The following is a 23,016-nucleotide window of genomic DNA, read 5'->3' as shown; positions in this document are numbered from 1 at the left end:
TACTGGAGCAAGACTCAGTGAGGAGAAGTGCAGCGCAAGCCCAGAGAGGAGTGAGTGCGAAGCACGTGAATAGCAAGGTGAATCCAGGCACAGCCCCGAGGAGCAGGGGAGCGAGGCCTAGTCACAGAAATACTCAAGCCACTACCCCGAGGAGTGGAGAGCACGATACAGTCACAGTTGTAAGGCAATGGCCCGCGGAGCGGGGTACACCAACGCTGAGTCTCCACGAAGCAGAGTAGTTCCAGAAGCAACCCAGAGGAGCGGGGAAGCTCGCAGACAGCATCCGAGGAGCGGATAACCAGAGACAGGAACAAGGCCCCCGAGGAGCGGGGTACCCGAGAGTGTCTCACGCCGGAAGGAGCAGGAACAAGGAACCAGCGTCTGAGGAGAGATCAGCAGGATACAGCAGTAAAGGAAAGTCTTTGTCAAGACAATCTGTGAAGAGTGGGAGAGGAGCTAAATAGTCCCCCAGAAGTGATGTCATCAAACAGGGCTGGCCCAGGGTTCCTGCCCTGGGCCCTTTAAATAACATCCTGGTGGCACGCGCGCCTGCCTAAGGAGACCCAAGGGTGGAGCATGGAACGGCGGCAGTGTCTCTGCCGCGAATCGAGGCTCCTCGTCAGGGGGTAGGGCCGTGAAGAGGCGAGACGCGCTGCGGGCACTTCCTCCGACCCGCAGCAGAGCCAGAAGCCGCCCCCAGCAGGACGGTGAGTGAGGTCAGCCGACTGGTGTAACAGTGATAAATTGCAGAAGGACTTTGCGAAACTGGTAGATTGGACTTCCAAATGGCAGATGGAATTTAACGTGACATGTGCATAGTGATGCATATAAGGAAAAATAATCCTTGCTGTGGTTACACGATGTTAGGTTCTAACTTAGGAAATGCCATCCAGGAAAGAGATCTAGGTGTCATAGTGGATACTTCATTGAAATCATCAGCTCAGTGTGCTGTGGCAATAAAAAAAGCAAACAGAATTTTAGGAATTATTAGGAAGGGAATGGCAAATAAAAGGATGGATGTCATATTGGTTATTTACTCTTTCAGATAATAGAAAGACTAGGGGGCACTTCATGAAGTTAGCAAGTAATCATTTAAAACAAATCAAAGAAAATTATTTTTCACTCAGCACATAGTTAAGCTCTGGATGTGGTTCAGCAGTTAGTGTAACTGGGTTTAAAAAAAGGTTTGGATAAGTTCCTAGAGAAAAAATCCATAAACTGCTATTAACCAATAAGCAATAGTAGCTTGAGATTTAATGTTTGGGTACTTGCCAGGTACTTGGGACTTGGATTGGCCACTGTTGGAAACAGGATGCTGGGCTTAATGGACCCTTGGTCTGATCCAGTATGGCATATCTTATGTTTTTATAGCATGTATGTGAGTATATGCTATTCACACAGATATATGCTGAATTTTACATGTGTAACTTTTGAAAGTCCACTCTTTAGGGAATAGTCACTACTTATCACTGTGCAATAGCAGCATGGGATCTATTTACTAACTGGGATCTTGCCAGATGCTTGTCACCTGGACTGACCATTGTTGGAAACAGGATACTAGGCTTGACTGACACTCGGTCTGACCGAGTATGGCAACTTCTTATGTTGCTATGCTTCAATATCTCCCCTTCTCTGCCAGTTCCCTGTAGAAGAGGAGAAGGGACTGTATTAGGGATTAGAGTGGCTGTTCTCTGTTCTGTCTGCTCCAGGCTCACCCTCTCAACCTCCTCCTCTTCCTTGCAGGCTGCCTTAAGGGGAGGGGCAGGAGCAGAACACCCCTGCTGCTCTACTTCTTAAATCTTAAGTGATGCAACTGCACTCCAAGCCATTCCTTCATCAATTAAGCCCTGGAGCGATTGCAGGCTTTGACTGGTCAGCCTGAGTGATGACCTGCAGAATTTGTGAGAAAGGAGACAGCAGCACCTGAATGTCTTGCCCCTAACGCACTCTGCCGACAAGATTCCAAGGAAGGACGACTCCTAACATCACATGGCAGTGGCTGTGGATTGGATCAGGTTGCTCCCTGAGGGGCCAGTGACTCTCTTTCAAGACTGAAGAAATGGAGTTTAGTAAAATCTTATCTGTGGTATGAACCCACTGTCAGGACCACTTCACATAAAGAACATACTTTGCTGGTAGTGAGAGAATGATGGCAAAAGTGAAAAACTTGTCAATCCCTTGAAGCAAACTCTTGAAATGGATTGTAAAACCTTCAGAGAACTGGGGCAAGTTAAAGAACTTTTGCAAAGCATCCTGAGGATGGAATTTGTGCAAAATGTTTAGTTTTTGCCCTGTTGCTTAACAAACACAGCCAAGTTTGGATCATGAGCCAATGTGGTTTGCAGTTTATGTGGAAGTAATAACTATGTGTTTGTTTCCTTGAGAAATATTTAAAACTTACATTTTTATCACCTGTGGTCCCCTAAATACACCGAGGGGCGGATTTTAAGAGCCCTGCTCGTGTAAATCCACCCGGATTTACGCGAGCAGGGCCTTGCATGCCGGTGCGCCTATGTTCCATAGGCGCACCGGCGCGCGCAGAGCCCCGGGACTCGCTTAAGTCCCGGGGTTTTTCGAGGGGGGCGTGTCGGGGCGTGTCGGATCGGCGCGGCGTTTTGGGGGCGGGGCGTGGCGTTTTGGGGGCGGGGCGTGGTTTCGGCCTGGGGAGGTCCGGGGGCGTGGCTGCGCCCTCCGGAACCACCCCCAGGTCGCGTCTCGGCGTGCTAGCGGCGCGCGGGGATTTACTTCTCCCTCCGGGAGGCGTAAATCCCCCGACAAAGGTAGGGGGGGTCTAGATAGGGCCGGGGGGGGGGGGGTTAGATAGAGGAAGGGAGGGGAAGGTGAGGGGAGGGCAAAAGCGAGTTCCCTCCGAGGCCGCTCCGATTTCGGAGCGGCCTCGGAGGGAATGGTGGCAGGCTGCGCGGCTCGGCGCGCGCCGGCTACACGAAATCAGCAGCCTTGCGCACGCCGATCCAGGATTTTAGCGGCTACGCGTGTATCTACTAAAATCCAGCGTACTTTTGTTTGCGCCTGATGCGCCGACAAAAGTACGTGAAGGCGCGCTTTTTTAAAATCTACCCCCAACTGTTACACCAGCTCATTCTGAACCCACTCGCCCTTCCTGCTTCCAGCAGGGGATCAAACAAACACGGATCAGCAGGGCGTATTTAAAATTCTTGAATTTTTCAGAAAGGTTTCACATCTTTCTCCCTTTTCATCACTTTCTTTCTGTTTGGCCATTCTCAGATCCCCTCCAGGTCTCTTCGACACGCCTTCTTCTCTCCAGATCCCTGATCTTCCTCAGGATGTGTTTTGCACCCTCCCTACATCCCTCCCTGTTCCTTGCATCAGCTGGCCTGGATGCACCCATTTCTAAAGAACCAGCTTTGGGCATGCACCTCCTCTTCAGCTAAATCTATTGGCAGCAGCTCCAACACAGCCCTCCCTCCTCCCTTAGTGGCAGTGGAACCAGCAGAGCACTCTCTTCTTTGGCAGTACTGTCTCTGAAACGACATCCCTCTGTGCCTTGTGCTGGGGTGATTTTGCTGCCCCCAAACATTTGGCACTCTAGGGGACTGCCTAGCTTGTCTAACGGAAGCACCAGCTCTGGCTCAGGACTGGGGATAACCTGTGGTTTTGACAGGCAGAGTCAGAGCCAATAAACTTTATTGGAATAACAATTTGTACATGGTGCCAATGTAAGACGAAGTCAAGCATGCTCCGGAGCCTCTCCTAAGGACTCATACCATGCTTGGTTCTCCTATGCCCTGCAGTCTGTGTTCGGTGTTCTTCTCAAACTATAAACTCTTCTAGTTAATACACAGAGCTAATAAACATGCTATGTTGTCTCATTGCAACTCACCCCTCTTGTACTTCTTTGCTCCCTTTCATCGTGCTTACAGCCAGAGGTCCCAAGTGCTAGGACAGGTCTCCCTCTTACCATTAGTTATGTCACAGAGTTCCTTATTCTCATTCTTCCTCTGCCTGATTCTGCTGGACTCCTCCATTCCCTCCACAGTGTCTCTCTCTGTCCTCTGAACTCTGTTGGGAATATCCAGAGCTATCATTACCTCCCAGCACACTGTGTCTCTGCAGGTAATATGTGACTCTCAAAGTTCAAAAGTCCTTTGATAACAGCAAGGATAACTACAGCCCTTCCGTCCCCGGCTAGCATCCTGGCAGTTAAGCAAAATGAGGTGCCAGCAGTTGCTCTGTCAGTATTACTTATTAAAAACAGGAAAATTGGACATCTGTGTAACTAGAGTTGTTGATTGCAATGCAAATACACTCTAACCCGAGTGAGGGTCCTCCAGCATGGCACAAGGAACTTTCTGACCTCTTCCTCTAACCCACACTGGGAGGGGGCTGTCTCCATCCTCCTTCGTCCCCGCCTCAGAGCTCCCCCTGTTCCACCCTGGGAGAATGTCGTTTCCCTTCCTTTTACCCACAGAACTTCCTCTGTCCCACACTGAGAAGGGACCGGCTCCCTTTCACTCTCATATTTCCCCTGCCCCACACTGAAGGGGGTCTCTCTTCCCTTCACGCCTCATATTTCCTCTGGCCCATACTGGGAGGGAGCTGGTTCCCAGAGCTCTCCCATCCCACCCTGAGAGGAACCCGTTTCGCTTCACTTCATCCCCAGAGCTCCCATTCTCCCATACTGGTATAGGGCTGGCTCCCTCCACTTCACCTCGAGTGCTCCCACTGTTCCAAACTAGGAGGGGGGCTGGCTCCCTCCCCATCCCTCCTACAGCTTCCTCTGTCCCACTATTCTGTGTGGCTTGCAGCTAGAGTTAAATGAAGAATGCGATAATAACAAATACTCCTTGTTCACCCCCATCCTGAACGCCTGATATCACTGCACCACAATAACCTTTCCTAGCTATTTTGAATTAAGAGGAATTTTGGCTCATTTATTCTGCCCTTTTTGGTGGAAAGTGAGGCATTTCTATATATTGCTATGTGGGTGTGTGTGTGAGAGAGATGAGTACATTCGTACATAGTCCATGATGCACAATACATGCACAGCAGCAGGAGGAGCACGGGCTCCAGAGGAAATGCTGGCAGCAGAACCTTCATCTGCCAGTAGTAAATTGGACTTCTTGGGAAAAAGCACTTCAGTCTTGAGAGAAAAATGTCTGGGAGGGTTAAACTATTACTGGCTGCTTGTACTGCATGCTGTTTTTAACGTTAGTATTTATTTGATTGCCAGTGTTAGAATGGTGTGTATACTGGGAAAAACAGACAGATTATTTCTATAAACCAGTAACAGATAGCATTTGCTTGCCAGTATTACAGGTTTGCAAAGATCACTTACTTGATCTGAGAAGGTGAGAGTATTGTTCCTGGGCAACTAGTTCACTGGTTTAATTCCTACTCACCCCATCTCCCTTTCATAGTTTGTTTTTTATTCTTCAAAATAAGAGTCAATTTGTGATTTACAATAACATTCAATTAACCCTAATTTTAGTGATTAATTTTCATTCTTTTGCTGGTCATTAACAAACATTAAGAACATAAGAACATAGTCAACTAGTCTTCAAAATTTTAGAAACATAGCTTTAAAAGATACTTATATTTATATTCCACTTTTCTGGCACTTCAGAGCGGATCACATTCAGGTACTTTAGATAGTTCCCTATCCTCAGAGAGCTCACAATCTAACAGGCTCATGTACTAAGCAGTTTTCCCATAGACACAGAATGGGAGAAAAGCCTTAGTAAATCAGGTAAGTTTATTATATCTGAGGCAACAAAGGATAAAGCCATTTGCCCAAGGTCACACGGAGTGGCATTGGGATTTGAACTCTGGTTTTCTTGGTTTATCGCCCGCTGCTTTTAGCACTAAGTTACTCTTCCAATTAAAAACCATAGCCAAACTGAGACATATCCACTTCTTAATCAGCCTTTAAGACTACAAATTCAACAAATTAAGATGCACGCAGAAGCCCAGCAGCGAGCTGGGAGTTATCCAGTCTTTTGCACTAAATGCCACATGTATGATTATCTACCTATTGGTGAGAGGGTGCACATGTGCACCCAGTGCAAAAAACTCCTGAGTCTCAGAGAACAAGTCCAATCTTTAGAGGCCGGAGCGACAGATCTGGAGGAGCTCTGACAGACAGAGCTATATAGAGGTGACCTGCAGGGACATAGCAGAGTGGTCCCAACTCCAGTCTAGAAGTCCTTGTGTTGGTTTGGAGAAGCAGGGTCATCTGGCAGGAGACTATTATCTTAGTGTGGCAGGAAGTGATCCTTTACTTAAGACCTGCCCTCCAAGTGATGCTTTATCCTCTTGCACTGAGGATGTCTCTCCAGAGGTCTATGCCCAGGAGAGAAGGGTTAGGACAGCAGTTGTAGTTGGCGATTCAATCATTCAGAAAGTGAATAGATGGGTGGCTAATGGGGGTGAGAAGCTCGTGGTAACTTGCCTGACTGGTGCAAAGGTAGTGGACCTCATGTGCCACCTAGATAAGATTTTAAAACATGCTGGGAAGGAGCTGTCATGGTATATGTAGGTTCCAATGACATAGGAAGGTGCAGGAGGATGGCTCTAGAGGCTAAATTTAGTTTCTTAGGTAGAAAACTGAAATCTATAACCTCCAGGGTTGCATCTTCAGAAATGCTCCCCATTCCACACGCAGGAATCCATGGGCAGGCTGAGCTCCAGAGACTCACTGTGTGGATGAGACGATGATGAAGGGTCTTTAGATTTGTTAGTATCTGCGGAACATTGTGGGGAAGGGGGAACCTAGTCCAACAGGATGTGCTCCATTTTAACCAGAGTGGAACCAGGCTGCTGGCACTAACTCTTAAAAAGAAGATGGGTTGAGCCATGTAATGGTGTTAGTGAGCAGACATATGTCTAGCTCTCTCCTGGGATCTCATCTCTGCTTTCCTTAATCTTGCACATAGAATCACTCTTTCTGGATCTTTGAGCGGCCGCAGCTTTTGAGAGAACATTATTGTAGTTCTTTCTGACCGCGCTACTAACCTTTGTGTAACATTCTGCCGACCCACGGGGTGATGCATCTCGTCCTATAGTTTATTGTTCTGGGTCTAGTGCTGTGTCCTGAAAGCTGCTGGAGCCTCCAAGCATGGCTCCTGGTGTCCTGCTACTCTGCTGCATCCTACTATTCCCAGTAAACACCTGTGGCAACTCTCCAGCCTTATAGAGCCAGCACCCAGAATTTCCAAGTGATGACATCAGCATTGATCTAACATAAACGGAAGCTCACTCCTGTGGGCAGGAGCCTGAGCAACAGGTTCTGATTTTTCATTCCCTTGTGTGTGGTTGTTCCTGATTCCGACAACAGACTGAGACCCAACAAGAGAAACATGGCGATATCCTGCATGGAGTGGCAGATACTATCATAAAAAGCTTGCTGGGCAGACTGGATGGACCATCTGGTCCTATTCTGCCATCATTACTATGTTACTATGTATGATACTGTGTAAACTGGTCCCTTACCTTGCTTCCGTCTGCCACCTGCCCTGATCCTTGTTCTCTCTGGCTTTTGGATGGACTCTGCCTCGACCTTGCCTGTCTGACCATGTCTCTGCCTCACAAATCTATACCATGCCTTGGCCCTGTCTGTCAGCGGTTCCAAGGTCCACTCTTCCAAGACTGTGACAGTTTTCTCAGGCCATGGACCTGGCTGACTTTGCCCTTCCGGAGTTTCTGTGAGACCTCTCCAGGCGGTCCAACAACAAGAAAAAAATCAAGATCACATTATTGAGATCCAGCAAGACCTTTCTTTGCGGCTATATAAAATGCAGTTGTCCCTAGCAACGACTATGCACCCTTAGCGTCACCACAATCTGTCACTGCCCCTATCTCATACAAACATAAGACTTGCCATACTGAGTCAGACCAAAGGTCGATCAAGCCCAGTATCCTCTTCCAATAGTGTTACGGTCCTGAGCCGTGCCCTGGAGCCTGTACTTACCATGCGGCCTGCCCGGCCGCAGGAACGCCTTCCCCCCAGCCTCCAAGGCTGAAGACGCGGCCCCCTGCAAGGGAGACGCCGACGCTAATCCCCGACTGACCCCGCCGCCTAGGTGCACGTGCATGCGCTACAGTTCCCTCTTAAAGGGGCCAGCGCGGGAAAACACAGGAACAGCCCCTGATGACATCAGATGCTGCCGGGCCATTTAAACCCGGCAGCTGCAGCAGTTCAGGGCCTTGCAACGAGGTTCCTCAGTTCCCCTGAGTTGTTAGTTGCTGCGGTATCCTGATCGTCCTTCTGGCTTCTGACTCTTGACCTGGCTTTGTTCTTGACTATGTCCTCAGCTTCTGCTTCTGGTATTGGTATTGACTTCTGGCATCTGACCTGGCTTCGTCTCCTGACTTCGTCTTCAGCCTCCGCTCCTGGTTTTGGTTCGTCCTCTGACTTCTGGCTTTTACCCGGCTCCGTCCCACGACTCCATCTTCTGCTTTTGTCCCTGGCTTTAGTGTGGATCTCTGACTTCTGGCTTCTGACCCGGCTTCGCTCTTGGACTCCAACTTCGGCCTCTTCCAGTACCTCAGGTATCCGGTACTTGCTGGCCCAGAGGATTCTCCTAAGTCCCAGCGGCTCGGGCTCTCACGGGCTCCTCCCGGGGGAGCCACGGGCTTCCGAGGGTGAAGACTCTTCTACTACTTGGGCCCAGATGTCCTGCATCCATCTCTTCGGCCACCACTCGGATCCTTGGTCGCATAGGGTTCCACCTAAGTCCAAGAGGTCCGGGTCCCTACGGGCTCCTCCTGGGGGGACCTCGGACTTCCAGTAGTGAAGCCTCTTCAGAGTCATCCGTGCTGCCTCCCGGTTGTGACACTCGCTGTGGGGCTCCACAGCATACCATCCACTGTCTCAGCCGGCCCAAGGGTCCACGACCGTAACAGTTTGCAAGGCCATGGACCCAGCGTGTTACCCGCAAGGAAGCCCCCAGGCGCTGGCGGGGTTGACTTCCGGCTCACCGCGGCCCCGAGCAAGTCGGGCCGTGGCCACGCCCCCGCATGACGTCAGACGCCGACAGGAACGTCGGTCTGTGTGGGAAACTGGAGGGATTTAAACATGGGTTTTTCTCTCCCTCTTTGCTTCGGCCACAAGTAGTGTTGGGATTGCTGCTTGCTGCGCTTTTGGTTTCTCGTTCCTGCCTGACCCGGATTGCTTATTGGATTTGTTGTCTGCTGCCTGCCCTGACCTGGACTGTCCCTGGATCTGTTGTCTGCTGCCTGCCCTGACTTGGATTACGTCGTTGGATTTCTTGTCTGCTGCCTGTCCTGACCTGGACTGTCCCTGGATCTGTTGTCTGCTGCCTGCCCTGATCTGGACTGTCTAAGGAACTCCTCTGCCAGTTATCTGACTCCCGGATCCCGTCCGCGGCTCAGAGGAACAAGGTAAGCGGTCACTGACCAAGGTTCCACGGATTACCGTAACAGTTGGCCGAAGCCATGGAACCGGTAGATTTGACCGCTCTCCAGGCCATCCCTGGTATGGCATCCCAGTTACAGCAACAGCAAGGAGTCCTTGATCAAGTTACCGGAGTCCTAGACCGATTAGTCGCTCGCATGGATGCCCTGGCTCGCACACCTGCGGCCTTCGCAACCCCTGTCGATGCTCCAACCAACCCTATTCGTCTACCTCCTCCACCACGTTTCAATGGAACGGCAGCCCAGTGTCGAGGATTTATTAACCAGTGCGGAATACACTTTTCATTGCAGCCATCCTCGTTTCCTTCAGATAAGACCAAAGTTACGTTTATCTTATCTTTATTGGAGGGTCCAGCCTTGGCTTGGGCATTGCCGTTTTGGGAGAGAGACAACCCTATGCTTAATAATCTGGACAGATTTTTGAAAGAGTTCCGCCTTATCTTCGACGAACCAGGACGATCTACCTCTGCGGCAAATGAACTATTACAAATCAAACAAGGTTCTCGTTCGGTAGGCGAGGATGCTATTCAATTCCGGACTTTAGCTGCGGAGCTCGCTTGGGGAGAAGATAGTCTCACCACTATCTTTCGACAAGGATTATCGGAGAATATTAAGGATGAATTAGCAGGAAGAGACCCTCCGGAAACTTTGGAGGAGCTCATTCGCCTGACCATTCGTTTGGATTTACGTTTCCAAGAGAGAGCTCGAGAACGTTCGGTTCATTGTAGAACATTTCGTTTGGCTCCAACCTTTTGTAGCTCTTCGGGCATCTGAGGAGTCTGTAAGCACCAAGGAACCCATGCAGATAAACAGATTCCGGCTATATCCTGAGGAACGGCATAGACGTAGATTGAGAAACCTCTGTATGTATTGTGCGGGAGCAGGCCATTTCATTAACAAATGCCCCAACAAGCCGGGAAACTCTCGGACCTAGGACGGGTAGGAGAGGCCTCCCTGGGTCCCACTATTCCCTCTCCCCAACTACTGATTCCGGTGACCATCAACATTAACGAAGAACCTATTATACTTCAGGCTTTCATAGACTCAGGGGCGGCCGGCAATTTCATAGAGGAAAGCCTGGTGAGGAGTCATCAAATTCCTGTGGAAACGCTATCTATACCGCTTTCAGTCACTTCTGTATCCAGACAGCCTCTGGGCATCCGTATATCTCAGATCACCAAACCCATCTTTATGAATTCCGGGGTCCTTCATCAAGAAAGTATTCAATTGTATGTACTTCCATCGGCAGTCAACCAAGTGATTTTGGGTCTACCCTGGCTACGCAAACATCAACCCCGACTGGATTGGGCTTCACTTCAACTAATTAGTTGGAGTCCCTTTTGCTTTCAGAACTGTTTAAAGAAGTTTCAGAAATGTCAGATCCAACGTTTACAGATCTTGTCACCCATTCCCACTCCGTATCAAGAGTTTGCTGACTTCTTTAACCAACAACAGGCAGAATCCTTACCGCCGCATCGAGACTACGATTGTGCTATTGACATCCTTCCGGGAGGATTCCCCCCAGAGGCAGGATTTATGCTCTGTCTGAACCCGAATCAGTAGCCTTGACGCAGTATATTCAAGAAATTTAGCCCGAGGATTTATAAGACCTTCCACTTCTCCTGCGGGGGCAGGATTCTTTTTTGTCAAAAAGAAGGATGGGACGTTAAGGCCTTGTATCGACTACCGGGGATTAAATAATATTACCAGGAAGAATAGATATCCTATTCCTCTCATCTCCGAACTTTTTGATCGAATCAGAGGAGCTCAAGTTTTCACTAAATTGGACTTAAGAGGGGCGTACAATTTGGGAATTATTAGAAAGGGAATGGTGAATAAAACAGAAAATGTCATAATGCCTCTGTATCGCTCCATTGTGAGACCACACTTTGAATACTGTGTACAATTCTGGTTGCCGCATCTCAAAAAAGATATAATTGCAATGGAGAAGGTACTGAGAAGGGCGACCAAAATGATAAGGGGAATGGACAGCTCCCCTATGAGGAAAGACTAAAGAGGTTAGGACTTTTCAGCTTGGAGAAGAGACGGCTGAGGGAAGGATATGATAGAAGTGTTTAAAATCATGAGAGGTCTAGAACGGGTAGATGTGAATCGGTTATTTACTCTTTCAGATAATAGAAAGACTAGGGGGCACCCATGAAGTTAGCATGTGGCACATTTAAAACTAATCGGAGAAAGTTCTTTTTCATTCAACGCACAATTAAACTCTGAAATTTGTTGCCAGAGGATGTGGTTAGTCTAACTGTTGGAAACAGGATGCTGGGATTGATGGACCCTTGGTCTGATCCAGTATGGCATGTTCTTATTAGGGATGTGAATCGTTTTTCTGACGGATGAAAATATCGTACGATATTTTCTCATCCGTCAGGAATCGGGGGGTCCCCGAAAGCGATAGGAAACCCCATGAAATTTTTGTGGGTTTCTCTTATCATTTTGGAGGGGGGTGGGAAGAAAGGGCACACAAAAACAAACCCCAAACCCACCCCAACCCTTTAAATCTCATTATTTAGAATCCCCCACCCTCCCGACCCCCCCAAAACTTTTCTAAAGTCCCTGGTGGTCCAGCGGGGGTCCTGGGAGCAATCTCCTGCTCTCGGGCCGTCGGCTGCCACTAATCAAAATGGCGTCGATGGCCCATTGCCCTTACCATGTGACAGGGGCTATCGGTGCCATTGGCCAGCCCTTGTCACATGGTAGGAGCAATGGATGGCCCGCGCCATTTTTAAAGATGGTGCCGGCCAATGGCACCAATAGCCCCTGTCACATGGTAAGGGCAAAGGGCCATCGGCGCCATTTTGTTTACTGGCAGCCGACGGCCCGAGAGCGGGAAATCGCTCTCGGGATCCCCGCTGGACCACCAGGTACTTTAGAAAAGTTGGGGGGTTTCTAAATAATTAGATTTAAGGGGTTGGGGTGGGGTTTTTTATTTTTTGGCTCGGGATAGCCGAGAAAAAAAAGCGGTCCTGCTGGAAACGAAGATTTCCCGCGGTTCTAGTACAAACACGATTCCGGAAACGATTCCAGAACCAATTCACATCCCTAGTTCTTATGTTCTTAATTATGTCATTTTTTACAGTCCCCCCCAGTGTGAAACAGGAACTTATAAAAAATGGTCTCACTATTTGAAAACTTCTGTAAAATTACAAATAAAAGTCTTAAGCCTCGATGCCGAAAAGGCTTTTGATTCTTTATCATGGGAGTATAAGTTTTGGGTGCTGCAGCGGTATGGTTTCTCGGGCATTTATTTACAGAGGCTGTGTATCCTTTACAATAATCCAAGTGCCACTATTTTGCTAAATGGAACGCCCACGGGGCCCTTTTCCATACATTGAGGGGGCAGCCCTGTCGAATCCCAATCACCCTTAATGTTTGTTTTAGTCATGGAGCCTTTGGCCACTTGTCTTAGGAAAGAACGGGCCATTAGTGGGATTAGTGTAGATGGCCACCCCTGAAACTGGTATTGTTTGCCGACGACATCTTACTTGTTGTTGGTAGGCCACATACTAGTGTGCCCACTATAATAACCCTGTTTGATCAATTCCATCTGGTGGCGGGCCTAAAAATCAACTATAATAAATCTGAGGAGTTAGCCTTAACTGCCAGTCTCCCAGACACGTGGGGCGGTCCATTTCACTTTAGGTGGGCTCCAGGTAAAATCAAGTATTTGGGGTCTGGATCCCGCAGGATTTGAGGCATTTATATGCCTTAAATATCTCCCCCTGTATTGATCGGATGCAGTCCCAATTAGCCCTTTGGCAACCATTACCACTCTCCCTTTTTGGAAGATGTGCCTTAGTTAAAATGGTGTTGGTGCCTAAAATTCTCTGCCTTTTACATATAGTTCCCTGCTGGTTGACGGTGAGTGATGTTCGGTGCCTGCGCTCCAGCATACAGCGCTTTTTATGGCGGGGACAGAGAGCGCGCCTTGCTTACACTGTATTGGAACACCCTAGGGAGCAGGGAGAGCTCAATGCACCAGACCTCTGGCTCTACAATGTAGCCTGCCAACTCTGGTTTGTCGGTGAGTGGCTCACGGGGTCCTACCATTATTGTGATGCAGGGCTGTTGGCCCGCATGACGGCCCCAGGGTCTCCCTTGAGTCTCCTTCAAATTACTGCACGACAACGCCAAACTGTGAACTACCCCCATGTGCTGCTATACCCTTGTATAAAGGCCTGGAGCTGGATGCGCCGGTTGAGTAACATGACTGGGGTTAGGTCCTTATTGCTTCCCTTTTTGTGTAACCCTGAATTTCTGCCGGGCCGAGATAGTAGCCCGGTATTTCAATCTTGGGTGGATAAAGGGGTAATGTTTGCCTTTCATTTGTTTGATCCTGAGTCACGTATTTTACTGGATTTTGCAACCTTGACGCACACTTTCCGAGTGCCTACGAAACAATTCTATGCTTTTCTCCAAGCCCGCCATTATCTGCAATCTTTTGCCTGGACATCTGCCATGGTGGAAGCTGAAATTAAGTTTGCAAATGCCATCTTTGACACTGCCTGTTTAGCAAACACTATTGCGGGCTGGAAAAAGCTGGGACAATAGTACAGCACCATTGACCACGCCACCCATTTGGCTACCCCATGGTCTACAGCTTTGAGTTCCCCTGTTACTGTGCAACAGATCTCCGCCTGGTTTACGGCTCTCCATAAAACGTTGCCTGTCCTTGGCCTCCGGGAAGTACAGTTTAAAATTTTACACTACCTTTACTATGATGACAGCTCTGTCCACCCTCTGCATTAAATGCAGTATGCAGGGTGGCACCCTGCCCCACCGGCTGTTTGACTGTCCCTTACTCCGACCCTTCTGGGCGACCGTTCTGGAGGTGTTCGGTGACTGTGTTGGAGTGTCTCTTGATAATACAAGTAGACTGCTGTTGGCCAGCGCACTGCCTAAGCCTCAACCTGGGGGCCACTCGAGAGCCAAATTTGAACGAGTGGCTATCTTGATGGTCTGTCGGACTATCTTGGCTGAATGGACGGAGCCGCTGACTGTGCCTTCGGCCGCTGCCTGGTTTGGTAGAATGGCTTCCTTAGCACAATTGAAAAGATTGGACTTCCTGGCTGGAAAGAGACAGTCCGACCACATCTACTGTGCCTGCTGGTCCAAATGCTTCCCTGCCTTTCCTAAGGCTCTACAAGATGGACTGCGCCTTAATGGCTACACATTGCACTGGTCCTCCAAAGGGGGGGGCGGGGGGGATCAAGGGGTGCATGATGGTTGAATGTGGTGCGCATGGTTTGGGGTACGGATGGGGGGGGAAGGGTTTTTGGGGAGAAAATTGAAAGTCAGGGTTTGATGGTACCGTGTGCTTTTTCAATCTGTTTTGTTACACTGGTTATGTTGGCTGTTACTTGTGTCTTGTGGTCATGATAGAGGCTGTTTTGAAGTCTTGCTGTACCGCTTTCCCCTGTTAATAAAAAAGTATTTTGACAAAAAAAATGTTAAAAATCAGGAAAACAAATGGAAGCCTGCATATGTGCAGGCCTGGGAGGCAGATTTAGGGGGGGGGAACAAGGGGAAGATTTCTGGGATGAAAAATATTGGTCATCAGTAAAGATTTAACTTCAGCGTTGTTAATTGAAAATAGATACAACCTCTTATACCAGTGGTATTACCCTCCATCTAAGCTCCACAAGCTCTATCCTAGCATTTCTGATAAATGCTGGAAGAGCTGCAGTGAATGTGGTATCTTTTTTCATCTTTGGCGGACTTGCACTCTGATTACAAAAAGTACTGACTTGCAATCTCTGAATGGCTGGGTACTATTCTCCAAAAGGATATCATTCTAACTCCCAAAACTGCCTTGCTAAATGAATCTTTTGCTTTAATAAACCACCATCAACAAAAACTAATTAAACTAATTGCCACTGCTGCTAGATGTGAATTGGCCCCGAGTGTGGACTGTTCCTACCATTGCCTCGGTACAGTCTGAAACAGAAGAACTGTACTGAGCACATAAACATAAACTGAGTAGGAACATTTAAAAAAAATATATGGTCCCCTTATCTGACTTGGAGATCAGCACAATCTTAATGTCTATTGAGGTTTTCCTCTAGGATAGGATGTTTCTAACTTTCACAAGCCCTAGCGAGTGTCACGGTTTCTTCCTTTCATTATAAAGAGTATCAGGGGGGAGGTTAGGGAGGGGTTAATAAGAAAATGAGAGTCTAATCAGCGTTATGATGTTTTATTGTGAAATATTAAGACAGACAATTGTATGGTTGATACTTATACAGAAAGTTAGATATAGTTATTAATCAAGCAGAAATATTTTCAGGTTGGACAGAACGTTCTTGTTATCTGCAAATATTTCGCATCAAGATGGAATAGGAAATTGAGTGTCCAACAGTTGGTAATTTACTCACATAATTGTGTACTACAACTGCTGTTGTTGAATTCAGGAACATAATTGGATGCGTATTTGAAGTCTCTAATAAAGTTTAAATTACAAAAAAAACAATAGCTTGTAACTAGGGTTGCCAACTTTTCCACAGACCAGGGGACTAGACACTTGCAGACTGGAAAAGGGAGGGGAAAGAAATGGTAACCCCCTCCATTTGCATAAATTTTAGATCCTGCCAATGAACTACCTAAACAATGTATCTATGTATGAATTAAAGGGCAACAATGAGCTGACAGGCTGCACGTAGGCAACAGTTTCTCTTCCAGCCTCTCAGGGCAAAGAAGGGGCTCCCCCTGCCATTTCTTATCTCGTGAATTATCAGGGGGATAGTGGGGGGCACAAACTTTCTCCTCTGCCTCTCTCTCTCATACACATTCATTCTCTCTCACGCTCACTCATACATGCTCCCTCTCTCTATTACACTTGATCTCAGAGGGTATAAGGGGCAGACAACCAACCAAGGTGCCAGGCCCAGGAAGCACTAATGCACGTCATCAGGGAGCTGGGCACCAGTGCTAAATACCTCCACGTGGTGGAACAAGCCCTCCTTAGCCTCTATATGTGGCTGCTGGTTCAGCTGGACAGTCATGTCATCCAAGGAGATACAATCCCCTCCCTCCATGGTCAGCCATGCTACCCACACTGCCTGGGACACTGGGCAGCCCAGCAACAGGCCTGAGGGTAGCAGGAAGATAATAAGTGGGAGAGGGTGGAGAGACTTCGTTTGGGGCAGAGAAAGGGCCAGGAAGTGGGTACAGGCATGGGCACAGAGCGGGAGGTGGTAACTGCAGAACATTATGGGCCGGATTTTCAGAATTATGCGCGGGAGTAGATTTGTGCGTGCAACCCAGCGCGCAAAAATCTACGCCCGATTTTATAACATGCGTGCGCAGCCGCGCGCATGTTATAAAATCCAGGCTCGGCGCACGCAAGGGGATGCACAATTGTGCAACTTGCGTGCGCCGAGCCGTGCAGACTTCCTCCGTTCCCTCCGAGGCCACTCCGAAATCGGAGTGGCCTTGGAGGGAACTTTCCTTCTGCCTCCCCCCACCTTCCCCTCCCTTCCCCTACCTAACCCGCCCCCCAACCCTACCTAACCCCCCCCCCCCCTTACCTTTAACTTCTAAGTTGTGCCTGCCTCCGGGCAGGCATAGATTGCGCGCGCCAGCCAATGGCAGGCCTGTGATCCCAGGCACAGTGGCAAATGGCCGCTGTGCCTGGAGGCTCCGCCCCCACCCCTGTTTCAAAGCCCTAGGACATACGCGCGTCCGGGGCTTGCTCGGCGCACGCAGGAGCGGGTTTTCGGGGTTACGCGCCTAATATACACGCGTAACCTTTAGAAATCCGCCCCATATGTATTTGTTTAACACCAGGTAACTTCCAAGTTGCTAAGGGACAAGGTATGGTTCTAGAGTGAGACCTGAAGGAGGAAAGTACAGCCTAAAGAGCAACTTCCCAGACAGCTGTAGCTGTTGGCTGCACTGAGTGTGAGATCCTGTGACCCATTCCCTCCCTCCATGCACCCCCTGCTCAATCATCTCTTGCTCCCCACCATGTGTCTATCTCTACTTTTTTTTCTGTCCCCTCTGTGTCTCTATCCTCTCCCCAGCCTGTACCTCTGTCTGTCTATCTCTCTGCTATCTCCCCTACGCTTATATCTGTCTCGGCAGGGCTCACTGCATCCTCTATCCCAGGTCCTGGCACAGCATGCTGTGAGGGAGGGGCTGGGACCAAGAGGGCGAATGTTCAGACATCTGTATAGCCACTGGGAACTAAGGACTGTGCTGTGCCCTGCCTTCTTTTCCCATGTTATCCAATTAGGCTGACCAACTGCCCGGTTTTCAATCACAGTCCAGTTTTTCCCTCAGTTGTACAGTGTCTTGAGGAGAGGGGAGGGGTTGTAAGAGAGAGAGAGAGAGAGCAAGGGGGTGAGAGAGCAGGGGGGTGAGCAGGAGGGTATGAGAGAGAGCATGGGAGGTGAGGGGGGGGGGTGGGGGAAATGCTTGAGTGTGGGTGCCAGAGAGAGGGAGCCTATATGAGGAGATTGTGAAGGAGTGTGTATGTGTGTGAGAGATTGGGAGCTTGTGTGTATGAAAAAGGGATCGTGTGTATGTGAGGATGCTAGCCTGTGTGAAGGGATTGTGTATGTGTGAGACAGAGCTTGTGTGAAGGGGTGCATGAGAGAGAGAGACATAGAGCTTGTGTGGGTGTGTATGCAAGAGAGAGGGCCCTCTATGAGGGGGTATGTGTGCAAGAGAGTGAGGGAGCCTGTATGAGGGGGTGTGTACGTGTACTAGAGAGAGGGAGAATGTGTGTGAGAGTGGGAGGGACAGAGGGAGCCTGTGTGAGGGGCAATACTGAGAATGGGGTCAAACTCTAGGACTGGTGATAGAGTGGAAGGGGTTGAGCCTAGAGATGGTGGGGAGAGATACTGGCAGGTGGAGGAGTTGGAGCCTGAGAGGGCAAAGTATCCAGGGGAGTAGGGGCAGCAAGTGGAAGGGACACTTACAGTGAATTTCTAGGGGAATTCTGCTCAAAATATTTAAAATTCTGCATCTTTAAGTAATAACTTTTTTCTGTATTAATTAAAAATGTAATTGCTTAAAGACTGTCATGTAAGTTGTGTTATTTTTTTTTATTTTTTTATTTATAATTTATTGAGTTTCTTACATACATTTATATGAAATAAGAAAAAGAAAATAAAATGTTACATCACATATCATTATTTAACCTAACAATACAGGAAATTTCTTGTAACAAACTTATACAGACCCCATTATCAAAGTGGGAGCCTTTTACTACTAGTATAACAATCAAGGTAAATATGACCCATTCATATACCTACGAGATTCATCACTTCTTTATCAAACTTAATCACAAAATAGGGCTATAGCCAGTTTAGCCACTTTTATCTTGAAGAAAAATTTCCAAGTGCCCTGGATCAACGAAAACAAACTTATTTTTTTAATATGAAATCATACATTTACATGGATACTTTAAAAAGAATGTGGCTCCTAGAGCCAATACTCTTTGCTTCATTTCCAAGAATTGTTTCCTTTTGTGTTGGGTTACCCTTGACACGTCAGGAAACATTTGCATCGTTTGTCCACAAAAAGCAATATTTTTATTCAAAAAATACTTCTGGAGTACCAGGTTTTTCTGGCTCTCTAGTGCAAATACCACCACTAGGGTCGATCTTATTTGGATATTATCCACCGATGCCTCCAAAAATGATGTCAAATTGGGGCTTTCTGGTTGGAGTATATCCATCTCACCATCAATCTTTGCAAGATTCTTTTTCACATTAGATACATAATACAAATTGGAAATAAGTATTTCCTCAGAAATACTCAAAATTTCTTTTGAGTATTTCCTAAATAATTCTTTAGCAGACAAGAGTCTAGTTACAGGAAAATTCAATATACGAAGATTTTTTTTTCTCAATACATTATCCATATTTTCCATTTGTCTATATATCATTAATGTGTCCTTCATAAACGCTGAACCTGATGCTTGAATAGTGGCTACTTTTGCAGTTATAGCTGCATCAGTTGCCTCTAAATTTTCAGTCTATTTTCGTGATCCTCTAGGGTTCTCTTTGTGTCTGTAGAAAAGGCCGTGGCTAAATTCATGGATTGGACTAATCTCCTATCCATGTTGGTTACTGCCCTCCATATGTCTGTTAAGGAAATGTTTTCAGGTTCAGGTATGCTTGATCCCATAATCGGGAGGGATCCTTGGATAGCCTCTTTTATAGTGCTTATTCCTCCTACTGCTCCCGTAGCCATATCCTGACCTTCAAACTCTGCCCCTGGACTATTAGATGTTAATACTACTTGGGGGGAATCCACAATTACTTCTGTGGGCTCCCCTCCTGCCAGGGGGGAAATGGTTGTTTGATTCTGGGGTGGACTCCCGGATTCCCCTGATGAAAAAGAAATTTCAGTGGCCAGTTCTCTCAAATTATAACTCACCCTCCGCTGGAGATAAGCATCCATAGGGCCTCATACTTCTTTTGCCACCGGCGTTGATGTTTTAACCTTCCTCTTCTTCCCCATCAGTTGACGACTTCTTTCAAACGAAGAGATAGAGGGAAAAAAACGTGCCCAGGGGCGCGCCCCTTTGGCACGCGGCTTCGGCAGCACGCTGGCGGCTGCGCGCCGCTGTGTAGGTCTTATATAGGCACAGCAACTCCCACTGACGTCGGGGTGGGCGGAGCTACGATCTTACAGAGCTCCTTCCGGGGTCTAGTCCGTTAGCCCCGTGTCCTCCCTTCTCGTACCGGCAGGCTCCCAGGTAAAACGCCGCTGTGTAGGTCTTATATAGGCACAGCAACTCCCACTGACGTCGGGGTGGGCGGAGCTACGATCTTACAGAGCTCCTTCCGGGGTCTAGTCCGTTAGCCCCGTGTCCTCCCTTTTCGTACCGGCAGGCTCCCAGGTAAAACGCCGCTGTGTAGGTCTTATATAGGCACAGCAACTCCCACTGACGTCGGGGTGGGCGGAGCTACGATCTTACAGAGCTCCTTCCGGGGTCTAGTCCGTTAGCCCCGTGTCCTCCCTTCTCGTACCGGCAGGCTCCCAGGTAAAACGCCGCTGTGTAGGTCTTATATAGGCACAGCAACTCCCACTGACGGGGTGGGCGGAGCTACGATCTTACAGAGCTCCTTCCAGGGTCTAGTCCGTTAGCCCCGTGTCCTCCCTTCTCGTACCGGCAGGCTCCCCAAGTTGTGTTATTTTGATCAATATAAAGTTTGCAGAATTTTAAGTTTTTGTGCACAGAATTCCCCCAGGGAGTAAAGTTAGAAAAAAAATCAGCAGCTCAACAATGTGTCCCTTTTTGCTGCCAGACCCCATCTACTAGCTGGTGCTGGTAACTCAACCTTCTTCTCAGTCCTACTCTTGCTGCTGGTGCCTTGCGGTGTTGCTGCTGCCACTGCTGATGCTATCAGCCATCTGCCTGCATGCAGCTGGGGTCATGGGAACTGCTACCTTGCCTTCCGACAGTGCTGCCAGCCTGTTGCTGGCTGCTGTGCATGCCGTGTCATGTGTGGGAGTTGAGACTTGCTGTCGCCTGTCTGCTGTGGTCCAGCTCAGCACCACTCCAATCCAAAGAGATCTGCACGCCACCAAGACCAGGTATGGGATGGACTAGGAGAGGTGGGGAGCAGGGGGTGGGGCAAAAGAGAAAGAGAGCAAGAGGAAGAGGAGTGAAGTGTGCAGGGAGAAGAGAGAACAAGGGGGAGGGAGTTGGAAGCAGGGAAAATGAGAATGGGAGAAGAGGCAGAAGACAGCAATTATGAGGAGAGAATGAGGGACTAGGGGGCTGATGCAATACAGTGCGCTCAGCCAAGCGCACTGTATAACCCACAGTCAGACACGGGTTAAATAGGCGCTAATCCATCCCCTAATGCAATAGAGGAATTAGCGCCTATTTAACTCGCGTCCGACGCGGAGTGAATGAGAGAGCGCTCATCACATGCAAATGCATTTGAATGAGGCTATTACTCATTCACTCTGAATGCAAAAAAATAAATGTGCGTCTCAGACGCACATTAATTGCAGAGCGCATTGAAAAAAATTACAGAAAAGCAGAAAAAAAACTGCTTTTCTGTACTTCTTTAAAAGTAAAAAAGAAAAAAAAACCCCTCAGCCGGCCGCATTGAAGACAGACGCCGATATGCTCGGCGTCGGTTTTAATAACCGGCTGACCGCAGTTATGAAAACCGACGCAGAGTTTATCGGCGTTGGTGTTCATAACCGGCAGACCGCCGGTAACTGCGGGGTCGCGTTAGCAAGGAAGCGCTAAGGTCGCGCAAGCCCCTAATTTGTTTATTGCATGGCGCCCCCCTTGCAGGTCCATGTGTGCGTTAAGAAAGCGGGCGCTGAAAAGTCAGCGCCCGCTTTTTCGTGTATATTATTGCATTGGCCCCTAAGTGGGGAGGGGAGGGCGGAGCATGCTTAATGGGGGATGGGGAGGGACTGCGGATTTTGCTGAAAGAGAAAGCTGGTGGTGAGGGAGTGACTTCTCTCCCCTCCTATCTGCACTGCCTCTTGACCCCCCCATCCTCTCCCCTCAGCTCCCTTCTCACCTGCCACCAGCCATTTCCTCCTGCTCTTATTATAGGGAAGATTTTATGCAAATGTATGCAAATGATAGGGAGGAGAGGGGAATCCCACCTCAGTCCTTGAGTGTCCATTCCTGGTTTGTGGAAAGGTTGGCAAGCCTACGTTCAATCACAGCATCAGGCAGGGGGCAGGGATACAGCACAGCTCTCCTCTGATAGACATCGTCATAGTCTTTATAGCTCTCTAAATAAGAGGCTGTGGGAGAGAGGAGGAGCCACCTGCAAAACCAGACTTTTAGCATCGTCGGTGCTTCTGATTCGACATTGCCCACAATGCCTGAAAACCTTATCCGCTCCAAAACCAGGCAGTTGGTAAGCCTGCTTATAATATCAAAGGTTTTAAAACTCAGTTCCATAAAGCCTTGCTTTTCCCAGCAAGCACAACTGCTTCAATCAGGCTACCTGAACTCAGGGTTTAACTCATTCGCAAACATCCTGAAGTTCCCTTCCCCCAGCACTGCTAAGCAGCCGAGGGAGAATTGCCATCACCCGCCTGCAGGACAGTTTCAAGCTATTCCTTTTGGCTTGTGGCAGCCCGCCCCTGCACCTCCCCTAGGCAAATCTTATTCCAAATGGTCATGCAGTCAAGACTGAACACTGCACTTTACCTGGTAGCTGGGGAGCCCCTATTCAGCCTCCGTCTCTTCTGGTTTTGGTTACACAGCTTGCTTCCTCCCTATGGCTCCTCCTTTTCCTTAATCATGTCAGTACCTGGCCTCTCCTCCCCCTCAGCTCCTGCCATGCAGTTTAGCTCACAGTCGGGCCGATTCAGACCTTTAGCCCCAGTTTGGCCGCGCATTTTCGACGCGCTATTTTTACTCCTTATACAGTAAGGGGTAATAGCGCGTTATTTTTACTCCTTATACAGTAAGGGGTAATAGCGCGCTATTTTTACTCCTTTTATAGTAAGGGGTAATAGCGCGCTATTTTTACTCCTTATACAGTAAGGGGTAATAGCGCGTTATTTTTACTCCTTATACAGTAAGGGGTAATAGCGCGCTATTTTTACTCCTTTTATAGTAAGGGGTAATAGCACGCTATTTTT

The 23,016-nt window shown here is 48.4% G+C and overlaps 1 protein-coding gene across 1 annotated transcript in view; it reads right to left on the bottom strand.

Annotated features, from left to right (window-relative positions):
* The window catches only part of SOAT2 (sterol O-acyltransferase 2), a 172,091-nt gene extending 149,449 nt beyond the window's left edge, over nucleotides 1–22,642 (bottom strand). Inside the window, exons 1-2 of the mRNA XM_029595059.1 lie at nucleotides 22,580–22,642; nucleotides 3,941–4,041 (exon numbers count right to left, since the gene is read on the bottom strand). Of these exons, the coding sequence (XP_029450919.1) occupies nucleotides 3,941–4,007 (67 nt within the window). The 5' untranslated portion in view covers nucleotides 4,008–4,041; nucleotides 22,580–22,642. The remainder of the gene's footprint in view (nucleotides 1–3,940; nucleotides 4,042–22,579) is intronic.
* Between the last annotated feature and the right edge of the window lie 374 nt (nucleotides 22,643–23,016).

Source organism: Rhinatrema bivittatum, chromosome 3 (assembly GCF_901001135.1).
Source record: "Rhinatrema bivittatum chromosome 3, aRhiBiv1.1, whole genome shotgun sequence".
NCBI classification, from domain to species: Eukaryota; Metazoa; Chordata; class Amphibia; order Gymnophiona; family Rhinatrematidae; genus Rhinatrema; species Rhinatrema bivittatum.
Note: the sequence above shows the minus strand (reverse complement) of the source record. Positions and strands in the feature narration are given on the sequence as shown.